Genomic DNA, 18,818 nt, shown 5'->3' with positions numbered 1-18,818 from the left:
CACAACCAGCCTTGGAAGTGTGTACATAAAGCTGCAGATCGGCCTTGGAACGCCGATATCCCAACTGTGACTGAAGGAACAAGTCAATCTTCTCGTTCCATGCACGCGGAGCCTGCTTGAGGCCATACAAGGCCTTCTTTAACCTGTAGACTTGCCCATCTGAAGATCCAAAGCCAAGAGGCTGCTCTACATAGATCTCCTCCTTCAAATCACCGTTGAGGAAGGCCGACTTCACATCCAACTGGTAGACAGGCCATCTCCTATGGCCAGCCAAGGCAAGAACAGCTCGAATAGTCGCCATACGAGCAGTGGGGGCAAAAGTATCATGACAGTCAATCCTAGGGCGCTGAGCAAAACCTTTAGCAACAAGCCGAGCCTTATGCTTGTCCAAAGAACCATCGCTAAGGTACTTGGTCTTGAAGACCCATTTGACGCCAATCACCTTCTTATGCGAGGGGCGAGGCACGAGATACCAAGTGCCATTCCTCTCAATAGCCTCCAACTCGGCTTCCATAGCTTTCTTCCATGGTGCGGACTGTAAAGCCTCCTTCACGGAGGTGGGCTCTCGATCCTGCATAACACGGGTCATCAAACAATAGTTAGAGCAAACAAGCTCCGTAGAATGTGCCTCGTGCCTCCGTGACCGCCGTGGACCATCCTACGGTCCCCACTCCTCAGGGACCCCCTCGATCCCTGAATCTCGGAGTGTGTCACGGGCCCAACGAGAAAGAGGCCGGACCTCTCCGCGTTGCTCTCCATCAACTAAAGACTCTGGGATATCCACCGGTGGTAACTCCTCGAGGGTGACCGGTGGAATAGTAGACTCTATATCGAAAACAGAATCAGAATCAAAAGGCGCTGGCTCCAAAGGAACTGTCTCGAGAACCCAACTCTCCCCTGGATCTCCAAGAACGGGATGCTCCTCACCCGCTGCTATGGCCGGAACCTCCACAAACCGCACATCTCGACTAGTGTACAAATCTCGACTAGTGTACACATCCCGCTGTACGGGATCATACAAGCGATAGCCTTGGGACTGAGAGCTGTAGCCAACAAACACCTATCTTTAGGAAGCTGCTTCAAATTTATCGCAATGAGTCTTGGGAATGTGAACATAGGCATCACACCCAAAAACCCTCAAATAAGAAACATTGAGCTTAGTCCCAAAGTAAGCCTCAAAAGGTGTCATCCCATCGACGGCCCAAGTGGGGGATCGGTTAAGGATGTGGACTGCAATAGCCACAGCCTCGGCCCATAGAAACTGAGGTGTCTGTCGGTGCTCCATCATGGTACGTGCCATCTCGATCACACTTCGGTTCTTCCGTTCAAGAATGCCATTTTTTTGAGGAGTGTTGGTGTTAGCAAACTCGTGGTGAATGCCTTTATCTCCACAAAAACGAGCAAACGCATTAGAGACAAATTCACCACCCTTGTCGGAGCGCAAGGTCTTCAATTGCCGGCCCGATCGGTTCTCCTCAAAGAGAAGCCAATCTTTAAAGTGGGAGAAAGCCTCCGACTTCAATGCCAAGAAGTAGGCCCATGTCATCCTGTTGTAGTCATCTACGATCAACATGAAGTGCGAGCTCCCTTTCAAGGACTCGTTCCTCATAGGGCCACAAAGATCCGTAGATACAAGCTCCATCGGGGAAGTAGACCGCCGCGAAGCTTTGTTGGGAATCGCATCCGTACACTGCTTCCCACGAATGCAGGAGACGCATGGCTGCTGGCTCACCACTATGTCCGGCAACCCTCGACCAAGCTGTCCACGTGACGCCCTCCGAAGATAATCATAGTTGAGGTGACCAAACCGAGCATACCATAGCTCTAACTGTGTCTGAGAGGTAAGAAGAAGAGTAGGGAGAGTGGTAGAAGACGTCAATTTGTAGATGCCGTTCTCCTCATATCCTGATGAGAAAACCTTCCTTGACCCACTATCAAGGACTCGCACTGAATCACTGTCAAACTCCACCAAAAGTCCAAGTGAACACATCTTATGAACCGAAATTAGATGATACCCTAGACCTGGCACATGCAAGACCTCCGAGGTATGAGTACCACCACGTCCATCTGGAATAAGCTGCATCTCACCCCGTCCTGCAATAGGCACCGAAGAGCTATCTCCGATGACAATCTGCCCACGCGAAGGTCGCAACTGGGCAATACCAATTGATAAATGAGTCATGTGCCGAGAGGCACCACTGTCAACGATCCACTCTCGAGCCTGGGGAGCTGTCATCACAACATCAGAAGCCTTCGGTGTAGAGTCCTCAATGACTGCTAGATGAAAAAACGCAGCTGATGAGGGTGCAACCACCACTCCAGAATCCTTCGAGTCCTTCTTGTTGGTGTCTTTCTTGTCCTTGTCGGGGCAATCATTCTTCCAATGGCCGGTCTTACCACAAATATGGCATGTGGATTCTTTGTCCTTGTCCTTCTTTGACTTGTTGTTCTCCTTCTTCTTCTTTTGGTGCTTCCCCTTCCTCTGAGAGGCTTGACCTGTCAAAGCTTCCGACTTGGAAGCATGCTGGCCCTTCAGTTGTTCCTCTTGGTCCAAGACCATAGGAACCAACTCTTCCCACCGAAGCGTAGACTCACACCCCGAAGCAATAAGGGCAGAGTAAAAAGCACCGAATCGTGGTGGCAACTGGGACAGAAGTGTGATCGCCATGTCTTCGGAGGAAATTGGCTTCCCCGCATTCTGAACCTGCATCTGAAGCTGTCTAAGCTTGTTGATATGCTCCCACAACGAAGAAGACTTGTTCACGGACAAGGTCCGCATCTGCACCTCCAAAGAAACCCTCTTCATAAGGGTCATCCGGTTATACATCTGGTCAAGCTCCAGCCATATCTCTCGAGCCACCGTCAAGTGCTCGATGTGGGCTATCACGGCTGTAGTACAAGACAGAAAAAGAAAAGAATGAATTCGAGCATTCAGTTTGTCCCAGTGAGCCTTAGCCAACTCCGCACGAGCATCGGAAGAGAGTTTGGACTCATCTCTCACCGAGGGCCGATCGATCTCCTCCTGTACAAGCTCTATCAAATCGTAAGACTCAAGGATGGCCAACATCATCACGCGCCAGATGCGGTAATTGTCGCCATCGAGCTTTTGATCTGAGGGAAGAGCCGGTAAGACAAGCACCTTCCGATCCATGATCGTCTGGAACTCCAAGTCAATCTCTATAGACATCTTCACCTGTAATGCTTGCAAAAACGCAAAAGTAGCCCCCTCTGACTGTGAAAACGCAGCCTGCTAGGGCTCTTTCTTCCGCGTCCCGAACCTTCTTCACCCGCCGAAGGCGATGAAAAAGTAAAACCTGCACTTGAAAGCTGAAAACACAGCCTTCCTCCTCTTCAAACAGCAGTAAACAGTAGCAAATCCACCAACTGGACTCCTTTCCCGTGCGCCCACGCTCACTTCAGCCTTGTTCCGATGCGCAGCCCTCCCGCTCGCCCTCGAACGCTGGAAACGCAGCCTTGTGTTGCGATGGAATCTCCTCTTCAGGCAAGTTCTTCACTCAGTCACCCCTTCTTCATTGCTCTGATACCATGTCAGAGTGCAGCGATGCGGAAGCGTGGAACCAAGACTGAGAGAGAGAGTGAACACAGAGAGAATAGAGAGAGAGAAAGAGACAGTGGAAGATGAAGATCTGCTGTATAAGGTGTGTTGTATACAAAGATATGTAGATATATACACGGGCGCAGTGCGCGGGACTGCGTGTCTCCACCTCGACGATGCAACCTGCTGTTCACCTCGAAGTACGCTCCAGTCTGCACGAATCTCCAGCCTGAAATCTGCAAAACAAAACTATGGAAGAATGTGCAGCATGTCAGCTATAAATAGCCGAAAATAATGTGATCAGAAATGACAGGTCGGCTGCATTAAATGTAGCCAACTAGTACAGTCCGACTGGACTGCCATGTGGCTGGCCGACTGGTACAGTCCGACTAGACGGCCGCGTGGCTGCCTGCTCGGCCAGGGACTGATCGCTTACACCTCGGTCTCTCTAGGGTGGTCAACTTGGAATCCCTTGTTAAGATAACCATCGCCTCTATAGTTCTGGTAGGCCACTAGGCAACCAATGTGCACCCTTTGTCCGATACCCCGACTCCTTTGGGATGGGATACCTTGGAGTAAAAATGGACTTGAGCTTTTCTTCCAATCCCTTTATGATTCCAATTTGGGTCTAAGAGGAGGTACTGAGCTAAACATTTATTCCAAACTAATTAGCTCTTTAAAACAGCCCCAAAACAGTAAATTACCAAAAGTTTCATTAAGCAGGAAGCAATTGTAGAGAGTTTCCATGTCCCACATGCAAAACCTTGATTTGGAAGGATCCTCCAACATCTATAAATGGACAAGCTGCCAACCATTCAGCCCCATCCTTGTGTGCAAGTTTCTCGCTCCCAAGATTTCAGTCATCAACCACCTTCCCTCTGTTGTCCAGCCCTTGCCGACTGTAGCACCATCCTCTCCAACACTTGGAGTCTCCATCCCTACTAACAGCTTGCTGTCTCGAGGCCTCGTACTACTCCATTTTCAGCTAGTAGCAGTTGCTTGCAATCTCCTCATCATCAACACCCAAATCAGCTTGCGTTTACAGCTCAAGACTTGATGAATCTCCGCCTAACAATTATATCAGCCTGCGTTTTTGCAATTGATGTGGCTGTCTACATCATCCTCCACTTCCTCTACTATTGATAGGTCTCCTACTGCCTTGGTGATCAGTGTTTTCTCATTTCTCTCACTTGAAGATCTTCGACTAGTGGTTACAACACTCCGGCTCTGTCTCCGGTGGACATCACACTCCAACACTCTTCAACTGTGCCCTTCTTGAGCATTTTGTACACTCTTAGATTCATTTGTAGCATCCATTCAATTCAAAGTTCTCCTCTCTCTCTTTCAGTGTTTGTGTTTGTCTCTATGTTTGAGTTTGGAGTTTTGTGTTTATGAGTTTTGCACATCACTATCTGAGTCTTTGTGCTTCACTTGTGGTCATACTTTCTGTGTTTCCTCAATGCGAACCCTAGCATATCTTCACATTTGTAGCCTAAGGGCTCTTGGTGGCCTTATGGTGGATTATGTACCCCTTTAAAAGACCAATCAAGTACTTTTGATTAACACAACAAGCTTGACATGAGGCATGGAGCATATGACATGCTTTTGGTACATATGATGATCACATGGACGCCTTCATGCTTATGGGCAGCAGCTCTTACATGGCCTCTACACATGATATGCCATTCTTGATGTTGAGCACAACATGATGGTGCAGCTAGCATTCTTGGCATTCAACACAGCATGATGGTGTGCCTCAATATGATGTGGACTAACTAGGAGGTGAAGGCATTCATGGCAGCAAGTGTTGACTATGGCACTATAGTGGACATGGATATTGACGGATTATGGCACCATATAGAGCAACAATGATGCTGACTGATTATAGGTGTGTTTTGTGCTTACATGGGTTTGTGGTAAGCTTTGTGGAGGCCGATTAGCAAGGGACTTATGGACTGTCTGTGCGCTCTTATGAAGTCAACAATACAGGCTTAGCTTGTGTGGTAAAGTGAGGTGTCATTGGGTGTGAAATCACGCAGATGGCAGCTTATGGCTGGTGAAAAACAAAATGGGGCAATTGATCATGTGGGTAAGCAGCATACCTAGGGATTGATCAACAAGGCTGAGATGGTTGGACTATTGCGTCCTTCCATGTTCCCCATTTTTGTTCCTATCCCATGTGACAAAAAAGTATCTTCTTTCTTTTGTTGACAGCTTTCAACCTAAGAAGGAAAGCATTAAGAGAAGAAAAGTGCCATGGCATATGTCATTCAAGCTTCTGAGTGTCCTTACTATCCCACTTCTTACAATGTGGTTGGAAACTACAACCATGGGGGGAACATGTGGAAACATATTTCACAAACATGCAACCCTAAAGCTCCTCAAACTCAATAAGACCTAGCATCAATGGATTAATTGAATTAAGAAATCTCAAAACAAGAAGGGTTTGAGCAAAAGGAAAAACTCTAGTATTACAGCATGCTCATGCCACCAACTTGGGGCCAAGGGACATGCATACAAAATTTAGTAGACTCTTCAATTAGGAAAATAAACTTTTTTGAAAGCTTTTGGACTATATACCAAGAAGCAGCCTAAACTAATTACTAGTGACCACATTAACAGGATATATATTTAGAAGTAATTACCACAAGATTTAGATGTACAGGAGTACAGCCTACAGGTGGAAGCACATTTGCTTCCTCTACAAGCTTGCTTGTAAGTGCTTTTGCTGCATCATAACTGCAAGGAAAACCAAACAGCAACACAAGCTTAGATTATATTATTGACCCAAGTTTACCTTCCAAATCTCACATGTATGCCATACATTCTCCCAGCTTTTAAAGCCAGCACGATCAGATCAAGCACAAGATATTAATTGAGCTGACATTAACAAGTAGGATGATACTTCAGTAAGTTCCATGCCTTTGAAGCTGTAAATAGCACTTTTTGACATGAAAATAATGGAATACATCAGCTTAGACAATAACAACCATAGAGCTGAAACTCTCAAGCTACCACCCATGTTTCATGTCATAAGTTCAGCCACATAAATCCACCAAGGCCATGCCCACAACCTCCCTGCCATAGATGAATCTGACCGAGTATGCTATGAGAGAGATTAGGATGAGCAGATATACCAAGATCTCTCACATCTCTACATTTCTAGTCATAAGACTTCCCTTTTCTAGTCCTAGGTTCCTTACAATATGTTTCATTCATTTTTATACATGTCAATGTACCGTTGGATGATGTAATAGATTGTCTTGCATGCCATCTAATATATCCTCTCTCTTCTTCTTTTTTTCGTAAAAGGTAATTGTATTAATTACGGAAAAAAGGTACAAGATTACATGATTACATGATTACAAGAGGCACGAGGGCCCTAGGCCATATAATATACTCTCTCTCTTTCTTTCTTTTTTCGTAAAAGGTAATTGTATTAATTACGAAAAAATACAAGATTACTTGATTACAAGATACATGATGACACTAAGCCATCATGTGAAGAGGTTCTCTCTCTCTCTCTCTCTCTCTCTTTCTAATTACAAGAGACACAAGGGCCCTAGGCCAACGTGTGGGAAATCCCCGTAGTGATGCACTAAAAAGGTTACACCAATCATGGCAACGACCCAGAGGCAATTGCCATATGCCAAGGATGCAAATCCTCCTGAGGGAACAAGTCGGAGTGTCGGATGAGATCTAGCTGCCAATGCAAGAGCCCTTTAAGCCTGGCAATATGGCGCGGTACATTAGAGGCCGAATCAAAGAGAAAAGCATTGCGCGTGGTCCAAATGTGCCAGCATCCCCAGTATCTGAAAATGTGAAATAAGATCTTCATATGCGACTGTGGCGGTGTGGGATACTTCGGGTGCACAAAAACCCAGTCGAAAGGAGTTAGTGAGGACCCCACCACAGCTCGCCAAATGTGCGACAAGAGTGACCAGTTATTCTTGGCGAGCGGGCAAGAAAGAAAACGATGTCGGGCCGTTTCCGCCGTTGTGGTACAGAAGAAACAATTACCATTCGAGATGCGACGCTTGACAAGGGCCGAGGCAAGAGGAAGACCACCAATCATTACCCGCCAAAGAAAGACCTTGCATTTGAAAGGTGCCTTATTCAGCCAGCCCTCCATCAGCGTTGTCTGCCACCATGACAGCGATTTCCGCAGTCCCCAAACAGTATTAGCTTTCTCACCCAGCCATTGGTGATCTTGAATGAGAAGATGATACACCTGATTAGTAGAGACCTTTTCCAGACTCAACCGGCCTGCAAGGTCCCAGTCCTGCCAAGGGCAAATCCACAGCCAGCGCAGGAAAGGGTTGCCTACCCTGAAGCTCCGACAAAAGCTTTCCCCATAAATCACGGTATCCGCGCGGGATCTTGAAAAGTCGCCTAGCAATCCGAAACGATACGAGGACATTGCGAGTGGCAAGGGTAGCATCCGCAACCGACGTCACACCTAAACGGGCTATGCAGTTAAATCTCAGTCTGAGCTGATGTTTATCTTCCCATGAAAGTAGTCTCGATACTGCCAACAATTCCAACTGAAAGGAGTTAGTGAAAGTAGTCTCGATACTGCCAACAATTCCAGCTGAAAGGAGTTAGTCTGCAAGCGGTCCCCTACCGGGTGCCAACGGGCCTTTTGGAGCACCACTTTCCAAGAGCCGACCAAGTGCAGTAACAAAGAGAAAGAGGGACTGGAAAAACGAGAGTCAGCATTAAGGACATGCCACCAGGAGGCCCGAAGCCGGGTGTTACCATGGCGGAGCCCGCTGTCCTCAAGAAAATAACAAGCTATGATGGTCCACGGGTGATGATCCACACACATGGCGCGAAAAAGGGACCAACGGAGAGCTAGCATATGAGTTTCTGCATCCAAAATAGCGCCACCACCCATGCGCTTAGGGGTACATGTATGTGACCATGAAATCCACGAAATGCCTGCCTGCAGTGAATCCTTCTTCCATAGCATGAAACGGATGGGATGAGTGAGAGCCTTCAAAGTAGTAGGCGTCCATGGCAACAATGGCAGGAAATACGTTAGCATTGGTAGCATAATTGTCCGAGCCACTTTGAGGCGGACATGGAATGGCCACGCTTGCCACTTCCAATACATAAACTTCGCCGCCAGTTTTTGTGAAATCCACTCCAGCACGTCCTTTGGCCGTACATCCACCCCCAATGGGTATCCAAGATGCCTGACAATGGAGCCACGCGAAACCACCTGGCCTTGCCAACCTAATGACTGTAAATCAAGCTCTGTGCAACTGAGAATGGCTGACTTAAAGGCATTGATGCGAAGCCCAAAGGCCTGACCAAAGAGCGTCCAAACATCTAATGCCTTTCGAATGTTGTCCCTGTCCGCCTGCAAAATCATAAAGGTGTCATCAGCCAAAGATTGGCTAATGAAGTGCTGGCCCAAAGGAAGAGACAACCCTACCAGCTGAGCAGAAGCTGCCATGGAGGATAACATTGAAAGGATCGGGTGAGTCGCCAGGGCAAAGAAGAGAGGACTCAAAGGACAACCCTATCTGACCGAGCGTGCAAGGACAAATGGCTCTGTAACCCCACCATTGAGCATAACTCTGGATGAAGCCGCAGCACTAATGGTGTAGATCAATCGGGACATCCGGGTACCAAAGCCCATAGCAGACATGAGATCTGCAATGAAAGACCAGTCCACATAATCAAACGCCTTTTCCAAGTCCAATTGAATCAATACCACTTCCTGACCGGAGTGCCGCGCATAGTCAATAGCCATTTGCACATTTAAGATATTATGCAGAATGTTGCGGCCCTTAATGAATCCATATTGGAGTGGATGCACAATAGCGGGACGGTGCTTGTGAAGCCGATTCGCCAGCACTTTGGAGTAGATTTTATACATGGAGCCCATCAAAGAGATTGGTCTCCAGTGGTGCAGCTGTGACGGCGAAGGGACCTTTGGAATCAGTTTGATAAGGCCTTCTTTCCATGAGAAGGGCATGACCCCTGTTTCCCAAACCTGCTGAAACATGACCACCAATGGCTTCACCAACTGCGTGGCCGAGTTCTGAAAGAATTCATTAGTGAGACCATCCCAGCCAGGACTTTTATCCTTAGGCAGGTGCAACAAAACATCCATAACCTCCTCCTCGCAAATATCCGCCTCCAAAGTGGCTTGCATATCAAATGGAACCTGCTGGCGGACCAGATGATAGAAGACCGAGCGGGCATGCGTAACTTGGCTAGAAGGCGAGGGAGAAGAACCAAGAAGTTCCATAAAATAATTTCTGCACATATTGACAATGGTCTGCGGATCAGTGACCATGCGACCTGCCGAATCCTGGAGTCTGGTCATATTTTCGCGAGCCGGAGAAGCATGCAAGGCGCGAAAGAACTTATGAGACTGGCAGGCACTATCTTGCAATGTGTCAGTCAAGTTATGCAGCTTGGCCTGCTGATAAGATTTCAACTGAAACACTTGAAGAAGATGGGCCAAACGCCTCTCCAGTGACAGAAGAAAATCATCATCTGGGGAATCCATGAGCAAGGAACGGACCAAAGCCAGTACGTCCTCTGCTGCATGTCGACGTCGGCGACAAAGCGAGGCATGATGGATCCCATACTGCCGAGCAACCCGCTGCACATTAGAGAGCAGCCGTGCAAATGAAGGCAAGCCCTCAGAGGCAAAGTCCAATAAGAACCTCTCAATCAATTGCTGCATATAGCCCTGAAAAATTGAATGCTTCAAATAAGAGGAGTTGAAACGTAAAGGGAGCCTATCCAGCAACTGCATAAAAGGTGCAATAGATTGTGCCCGCATCTCAAGCTGGAGGGGGAAATGGTCCGACAACGCATACTGCTGCAAGACCTTCATTTCCAGCATCTCGGGAAGAAAATCATCCCCCTGCATGATATACATTCTGTCCAGCCGCGACCAAGTAGTTGCATATTGTGCGGAATGAAAAGTAAACCCTGAAAAATAGTAAAAGGTAATTGTATTAATTATGAAAAAAGTACAAGATTACATGATTACAAGATACACGATGGATCTAGGCCATTGTGCATAAAATCTGAATCGTCACAATCAAAGTACAAAGGAAGTTGAGTGACTATAGGGGGGCAAAAGAAACTGCAGCATGCCAAGCAAGCAAATCCTATCTAGGGAGAATATTTGTTAACTCCATCAAGCCGAGCCACCAATGAAAAAGTCCTTTCAAGCAAACTATATGACGATCTCTAGACTACTCTCTCTCTCTCAGACATGACGCTGGTGTGACGGGCATGACAGACGTGATGCTGGCGTGACGGGATGCTGACGAGACAGGCGTGATGCTGGCGTGATGGGCATGACGGATAGATGCTGATGCCACAGGCGTGACGAGACGGATGCGGACGAGACGAGCGTGACACTAGAATACGTGTCTCGCAGAGCCATGTACTGTGACAAATGAGAATGCTGTAGTGCGAATGTTGTGACGAAGGTACTGACGCAGGAGCACTGAGAATGCTGTAAATGTACTGACGCAGGAGTGCTAAGTGAACAGTGACGGGATGTACCTGCAGTAAACAGTGGTGGGCCTTGTGAACAGTATCTGCAGAGATGCACAGTGAGACTAATGGGACAGTTTTGGGTCGTGACTGTGACTGTATAAGAAATCTGTTGACTCTCTCAGACTGACGTGAATGCAAACTTGTGTGAATGTACTGAGATTGTAGATGTACTCAGACTGATGTGAACCTTGCCGTGCTGTGTAGACTGGAGACCTGCGTGAATTCAGACTGACGCACATTAACATTTCATGCTACAGTGACAGTTTAGATGAGATTGACAGTTCTATGCTACATTGACAATTTATGCTACAGTCATATCTTATGATGCAGTCACATTGACAGTTTATGATATACTAACAATTCATGCTATAGTGATAGTTTATGTTACTGGTTTACTACTCTAGTCAAACTGTAAACAGTTTTATGCTATAGCACATACTATAACCATGATGGAAGAAACTGACAATGAAGGAATCACAAAACCAACCATGGAAACAATGTTTCATACACCGCCAAAGAACACGAGATACAAAACCTATGGGCGTAAAACCCGAGATTGGAATGTCTCTCCAGGGACAAGTAGATATGGGAAGACATCCCGTAAAATTAAGGAAACACTATATGAGGAGATATTGACCATACTCCGTGCTGAAATGCGTACCATGAGGAAGGAAATGGAAAAGGATACACAAGAGCGGGTTCGCGCTGAAATGATGGAAGAACTAAAAAAGGAGATGCAACAAACATTGGATGGACACATGGCAGAGAAAGACTCAATGATCTCTAATCTACAAGAAGAACTAGAGGAATGCAAAAAGAAACTGGACACACAAAAGGAACCACAAATCACACCGGAACTACAAAAAGAAATGGATGTTTCAAAAAAGGATATGCACACCTATGCAAGTGTGGTGGAAGGCACCCAAAAGAAAATGGAGAATGTTGAGAATACTGTCAAAGAAAATGCAGAATGGATAGATGTGGCAAAAAAGAACAAAGGAATGTATGGCAACAAAGTGGAAGTTATGAATGCCACCTTGGAAGAAGAGGCAAAAAGACGGGCACGCGCACTCCACGCAAGAGTGGTTGGACTAGATGAGAAAAGCTCCCCAATTGAAAATGCTACAGCTCTTACCACCAAAATTAGAGCTACAAATGTACCCATCATTGGGGCTTGGCGAGTCAGGAAAGCTAACACAAAAACAAAAGTCCTCATCTTGAAGTTTGGAGACTTGGAAAAGAAGAGAGCCTTCCTTTCCAAGAGGATCGCTCTCAAAGAAGAAAAGATCTACCTAGATGAAGACCTCACCCCAGCCCAAATAGCCCACAGGAGGGAAAATATGCCACGTGCTCTAGAGGCACGGAAAGCAGGCAAATGGGCTGTCTACAGAGATGGAAGAGTCATCATCACAAAGAAAAAGACAGCATGACGGTGCGTGGCCTATGAGACCCTGAAGTTCACACTGTGGAATTGCAATGGCTCCCTTAAGACAGATGCAAGTTATTTTGAGGATACTTTCAAAGGGATAGACATTGCTATGTATACAGAGACACATCAATGTAAAAACAGCTGTCTACCTGATGTATATGGATATAGATGGGAAAGTGTATATCGCCCTCAACCTAGGCGGCCTAGAGGGACGAGGGGATCAGGAGGTGTGGTAATTCTATTTAGAGAAGAGCTTCGAGATACAGTCCAAGTGGTACATAGAGATGTAGAGGCAAGATACATGTGGATCAGGTTATGTACAAGTAGAACTCAAGACATGTATATTGCCATATGCTACTTTCCCCCTACATACTCTAAGTTTGCCCCTAAAGAGGCATCCCCGTATACACCACTATATGAGGACATAATGAGATTCATGAGAATTGGGGATGTTCTACTAGCGGGAGACTTTAATGCACGCACAGGAAGCAACCAATCTGCTTTCTTTGACACTAATGATGAGATGTTCAGAGATATTGCATTAGATGAAGTGGGATTAGTTAGATCAGCCCAAGATAGAGAGATAACAGGATATGGAACACACCTACTAGCATTGGGAAGTGCACATGGTTTGGCCATCCTTAACGAGCTGCCACAGTGGCCAAGATCTAATGGTTTCACATGTTGGAATAACAAGAAAGGGTCAAGCACAATGGACTATTTGATTGGATCACCCAACTTGCTACCTAACATAAAAAGCTTTGAAATCTCAGACAGACCAATTGGATTAGCAGCAGACCATGCTATTCTAGCTTTCACAATGCAATATGGGCATATACACAAAGCACAGCCACACATACCAAAATTACCACGCTATGATTTTGTGGAAGCGACCTCACACATATACAGCACTACTATGCGAGATGCATTGAGGGAGCTAGACACACAGGCCTCTCTGGATGAGTTTACAAGACAGTTGGCCAAGATAATACACACTTCAGCAACCTACACTTTCCCACACACTACACCGTCAGATAAACCTCCACGAGGTAATGCCCCACAGAATGGCTGGTATGATGATGAGTGCAAAGAGACATGAGCACGTTTTCAGCGAGAGGTGGCACTTGGCATATGTACACATAAACATGCTCGAACACTCTTCAGACGATTGGTACGCAAAAAAAAGCGGGAATACCTCAGCAGACTAGAAACAAAAATGTATTCCATGTTCTTGGGACAAGACAGCAAGAGAGCATGGAAAAAGATGCATGAGAACCAGCCACCCCTACAGATTACTAGACCGGATGATTGGCATGGATATGCTTTCACACTCTATGATGTTCCTGGCCAAGAGCCTATGCCACTCCCCTCAACCTCAAGACCAGCAAATTGCAGATTTTTCACAGAAAAAAAAGTGAGGAATGCCATATGGAAACTGAAAAATGGAAAAGCCCAAGATAATGATGGTTTAGTAGCTGAACACTTCGCGCATGCTTGTGATATCTTGGCACCAATGCTGGATCACATCTTTAATAGGGCAGTTTGTGAGGGATTTCCAACCTGTTGGTCAGACCATATTATTGTGTCGCTCTTTAAGAGTGGAGACCCCGCGCTACCTAGTAACTATCGAACTATCATGATTGGATACATGCTGGCCAAAATATATGGCTCTATCATGGAACAAGCATCAAGTGAATGGGCCGAGATGCATGGCCTGAGATCAAAAGGCCAGGCTGGCTTTAGGAGGGGATATACAACTCTAGACCATATCTTTACATTGAGGGCAATCATCGAAGAAGGCAAGGCATTCAAGAAAAAGATCTACTGCTGTTTTGTGGACTTTCGCAAGGCCTTTGACACAGTGCCACGTGGTAGACTCATGAGAAGAATGCAAAACATTGATGTGCCTGTAGAGATACAGTGGAGTATCTATGCCTTGTATGAGATAGTGACGGGCAGAGTACGAACACCTAAGGGCATCTCAGATACAGTCAATAGCACCATTGTGGTGAAACAAAGCTGTCCACTTTCACCGACACTATTTGGGTTGTACATAGATGAAATTTCAGAATATGTGGACAGAACTGGTGGAGCCGGAGCCAGCCTAGCTCGAGTGCTGATACCATTACTGCTTTATGCCGACGATATTGTACTTATATCTGACTCACCTGAGGGACTAAATAGACACTTGGATGCATTATCAGCTTTTTGCAAAGATAGAGATCTTAAGGTGAACCTTGGGAAAACTAAAGTTATGGTATTTAACACTTCGGCTACTTGGCTGACAAGAGCTGAGCACCAGTTTACTTTCGATGGAGAGCCAGTGGAGATGGTTAGGCAGTATGTCTATTTGGGGGTCACATTGAAGGGACCACATTTCTCTTGGAGAGAGACATCAGAGGCTCGTTTGGCAAAAGCATATGCAGCCTTAGGTGCATTGGAGAGGCAATGTGCTCACATACAATTTCATGAGCCGCGCACCAAATTGTGGCTTTTTGACACCCTGGTTACATCCACAATCCTATATGGGGCTGATATTTGGGGTCCGAGTCTCTTTCACACGAGGAGACAGCCTTTGGGAGACCAGGATGGACCAGAGAAGGAATACTATGACGGGTGGGAGCATATGGAAAGACCACTGGTCATGATGATCTCACGTATGATACGAGTGAAGAGCTCGACCCCACATGAGATTATCAAAGCTGAGTTGGGAGCATCACCCATGGTGGCTGAGGCCTTGGTCCAAGCAGTGACTTTCATACATAGACTATGGGAGCTCCCCCAAGATAGATACCCACGGCTAGCCCTGGCCTCTTCTAGACAACTAGCAGCAGATGGTGACAGACATTCTTGGTATGCTCAGATGAGTACATGGATGAGTTTACATGGGCTGCAGATTGACAGACTACCCCCCTTTGACTATAGCTTGGATTGCCCTACACTTTGACCTAGGCCGATCAAAGCTAAACCATGTGATCATAGCAGACATACTGAAGTTAGATACGAAGAAGACCTGGATCCGAGCCCCCTCCCCCCATGGCACGAGGATGGCACACTACCAAACCCACTTCCTTCAGGTCTCTGAGGATGGTTTCATCACCCGACCCAATTACATGGACACACAGCTGCCTCATGGACTACGCACAGTTATTGGTCAGATCCGCACCTCATCCCACCACCTGAGGATTGAGACACGCAGATGGGAGGGTATACAGACAGAGGAACGCATATGCCCACTATGCGACGGAGAGCCAGAGACAGAGGAACACTACATCTGCCGATACACTGCATATTATGATATACGAGGTAGATACCACTGTCTGTTTCGAGAGGGTTTTGGACCCCTGAGATGGATCATGCAGTTTGAGGATCAGAGAAGCTTGGGATTCTTCCTCTTGGAGCTCCAGAGACGCAGAGCAACAATTCTACGGAGTAGGAGGCCCCCACAACTCGGCTCACATAGACAGAGAGCAGTCACTGACTTTTTCACTGATACACGACAGAGTATGGCAGATACCACTACTACTGCCACACAGCCTACAAGATTACATCATCATTGGACCTCATCTTCTGTAGGTGTCCCTTTGGATAGAGCAGTGGCACTTAGCCGGTCTAGACGCCTACGTTCACCCGGACGAAGGCCTAGACATCCACACCACAAACAAATTAAAGCCATCATTGAGCGCCACAGGAGACAGATGCCGAGACGCCTTAGTCATGCAGAGATACACCTCCTTAGAGGACAAACATATCATTGATGGAGAGTTTTCCTTTTTCTACTTTCACTTTTAGATCATTGACATGTTTCCCTTTTATAGGAAACTATTTCATTTTTTCAGTCTTATAGGCATGTTTTCATCTTTTCTCGTTCCAGATGAGAAACACACCATCATTGTATGTATTGCTTTGGTCTCATAGGCCACATTGGCCTTTTAGAGACGTTAATATACTCTCTCTTTTTTCGTAAAAGGTAATTGTATTAATTACGAAAAAAATACAAGATTACCTGATTACAAGATACATGACGACAATCTAAGCCATCATGTGAAGAGGTTCTAAGTACTACAAGTTACAACGTCATGGCAAAGACGCAGAGGAAATTGCCATATCCCAAGGACGTAAGTCCTCCCTAGAGAGCAAATCAGAATGCTGGAGAAGATCTAATTGCCAATACAAGAGGCCCTTAAGCCTCGCAATATGCCGCTGAACATTATAGGCGGAGTCAAAAAGAAAAGCATTCCAAATGGTCTAGTTATGCCAACAGCCCCAATATCGAAGAAAATGATACATGAGCTTCATATGTGGCTGTGCCGGAGTGGGGTATTTGGGCTGTACAAAAACCCAATCAAAGGGGCGCAGGGTGAAACCAACCACCCCTTGCCAAACAGCCGACAAAAATAACCAGACTTTCTTAGCGATGGGGCAAGAAATAAATCGGTGGCGGGCGGATTCCACAGTTGTGGTACAAAAGAAACAGTTGCCATTGGAGATTCGTCGCTTGGAAAGAGCTGAAGCAAGCGGAAGACCACCAATCATCACTCTCCAAAGAAAGACTTTATATTTGAAGGGTGTCTTGTTCAACCAGCCCTCCATCACAGTTGCCCTCCACCATGACCGGGATTTACGCAATCCCCATAAAGCATTCGCTTTAGTAACTAGCCATTGATGATCTTTAATCAAAAGATGATACACTTGGTTAGCAGAAGCTTTGCTTAAATTCAGCCGGCCTTGTAGGTCCCAATCCTGCCAGGGATGATCCGAAGCAAGGGCAGGAAAGGGTTGTCTGCTCTGGAGCACCCTCAAAAGCTATTCCCATAAAGGCCTATATCCACGAGGGATCCTAAAAAGCCTCCTAGCTGTACGAAACGATATAAGCACATTGCGATTGGCAAGGGTAGCATCCGCAACTGAAGACAAGCCCAAACGTGCCATCCGGTTGAATTGTGGTCTAAGCTCATGTTTACCTTCCCATGAAAGTAAATGCGAGACTGCCAGCAATTCCAATTGAAAAGAGTTAGTAGCTAAGTGATCCTCCGTTGGATGCCACTGAGCCTTCTGGAGGACCTGTTTCCAGGAACATACCAAATGAGTAAGCAGCGACGAAGAAGAACTGGAGAACCGCGAATCAGCATTAAGAACATGCCACCAAGAACTCTGGATTTGGGTAATGTCATGCAGAAGCCCATGGCCCTCAAGGAAATAACAGGCTATATCGACCCATGGATGATGATCCGAGCACATGGCGCAGAGACCAAGAGATCCAGGAAATACCTGCATGCAATGAGTCCTTCCATAGCATGAAACGAATAGACTGAGTAAGAGCATTCAGAGTCGTAATAGTCCAGGGCAACAATGGCAAGAAATATGTGAGCATTAGCAACATAATTGTCTGGGCTACTTTGAGGAGAACATGGAAGGGCCAGGCTTGAGACTTCCAATATATAAACTTAGCCACCATTTTCTGAGAAATCCACTGCAGAAGCTACTTTGGGGGAACATCAACACCCAAAGGGTACCCAAGGTGCCTGACAATGGAGCCACGAGGAACAACCAGACCCTGCCAGTCCAAGGACTGCAAATCTGACTCCGTGCAGCTGAGAATGGCTGATTTGAGCGCATTGATACGAAGGCCGGACGCCTGACCAAAGAGACCCCAAACATCCAATGCTTTTCGAAGGTTATCCTTGTCCACACGCAAAATCATAAAACTATCATCCGCCAGGGATTGGCTAATGAAGTGCTGTCCTATAGGAAGCGACAGTCCGGCCAACTGAGAAGAGGCTGCCATATGAGATAACATCGAAAGAACTGGATGTGTCGCAAGGGCAAAGAATAGAGGGCTCAAAGGGCACCCTTGTCCGACAGAGCGGGCAAGGACAAATGGCTCAGTAACACCTCCGTTCATCATGACTCGCGAAGACGCCGCCGCGCTAATGGTGTAGATTAGATGAGACATCCGAGCACCAAAGCCCATAGCAGACATAAGTTCAGCAACGAAAGACCAGTCCAGATAGTCAAAAGCCTTTTCCAGGTCCAGTTGAATCAGTACTACCTCCTGATTAGAATGCCTTGCATAATCAATTGCCAGTTGAGCATTCAATACATTGTGCAGAATATTTCGGCCCTTAATGAAACCATACTGTAGAGGGTGCACAATGGCAGGGAGATGCTTATGGAGCCGATTCGCCATTACTTTGGAAAAGATTTTGTACATTGAACCCATCAAAGAAATTGGGCGCCACTGTGTCAACTTAGATGGCGAAGGAACTTTTGGAAGCAGTTTAATAAGTCCTTCTT

At 46.4% G+C, this 18,818-nt stretch overlaps 1 protein-coding gene across 1 annotated transcript in view; it reads right to left on the bottom strand.

The window, feature by feature from the left end:
- Positions 1-18,818, bottom strand: part of LOC148021750 (histidine acid phosphatase family protein) — a 124,533-nt gene that overhangs the window by 80,524 nt on the left and 25,191 nt on the right. Inside the window, exon 4 of the mRNA XM_087697284.1 lies at positions 6,202-6,295. Coding sequence (XP_087553410.1) covers positions 6,202-6,295 — 94 coding nt within the window. The remainder of the gene's footprint in view (positions 1-6,201; positions 6,296-18,818) is intronic.

This window comes from Lygodium microphyllum, chromosome 17 (genome assembly GCF_053477565.2).
Source record: "Lygodium microphyllum isolate KBCC chromosome 17, Lygodium_microphyllum_v1.1.10, whole genome shotgun sequence".
NCBI classification, from domain to species: Eukaryota; Viridiplantae; Streptophyta; class Polypodiopsida; order Schizaeales; family Lygodiaceae; genus Lygodium; species Lygodium microphyllum.
The sequence above is the reverse complement of the archived record's forward strand: the minus strand, read 5'-3'. Positions and strand labels throughout refer to the sequence as shown.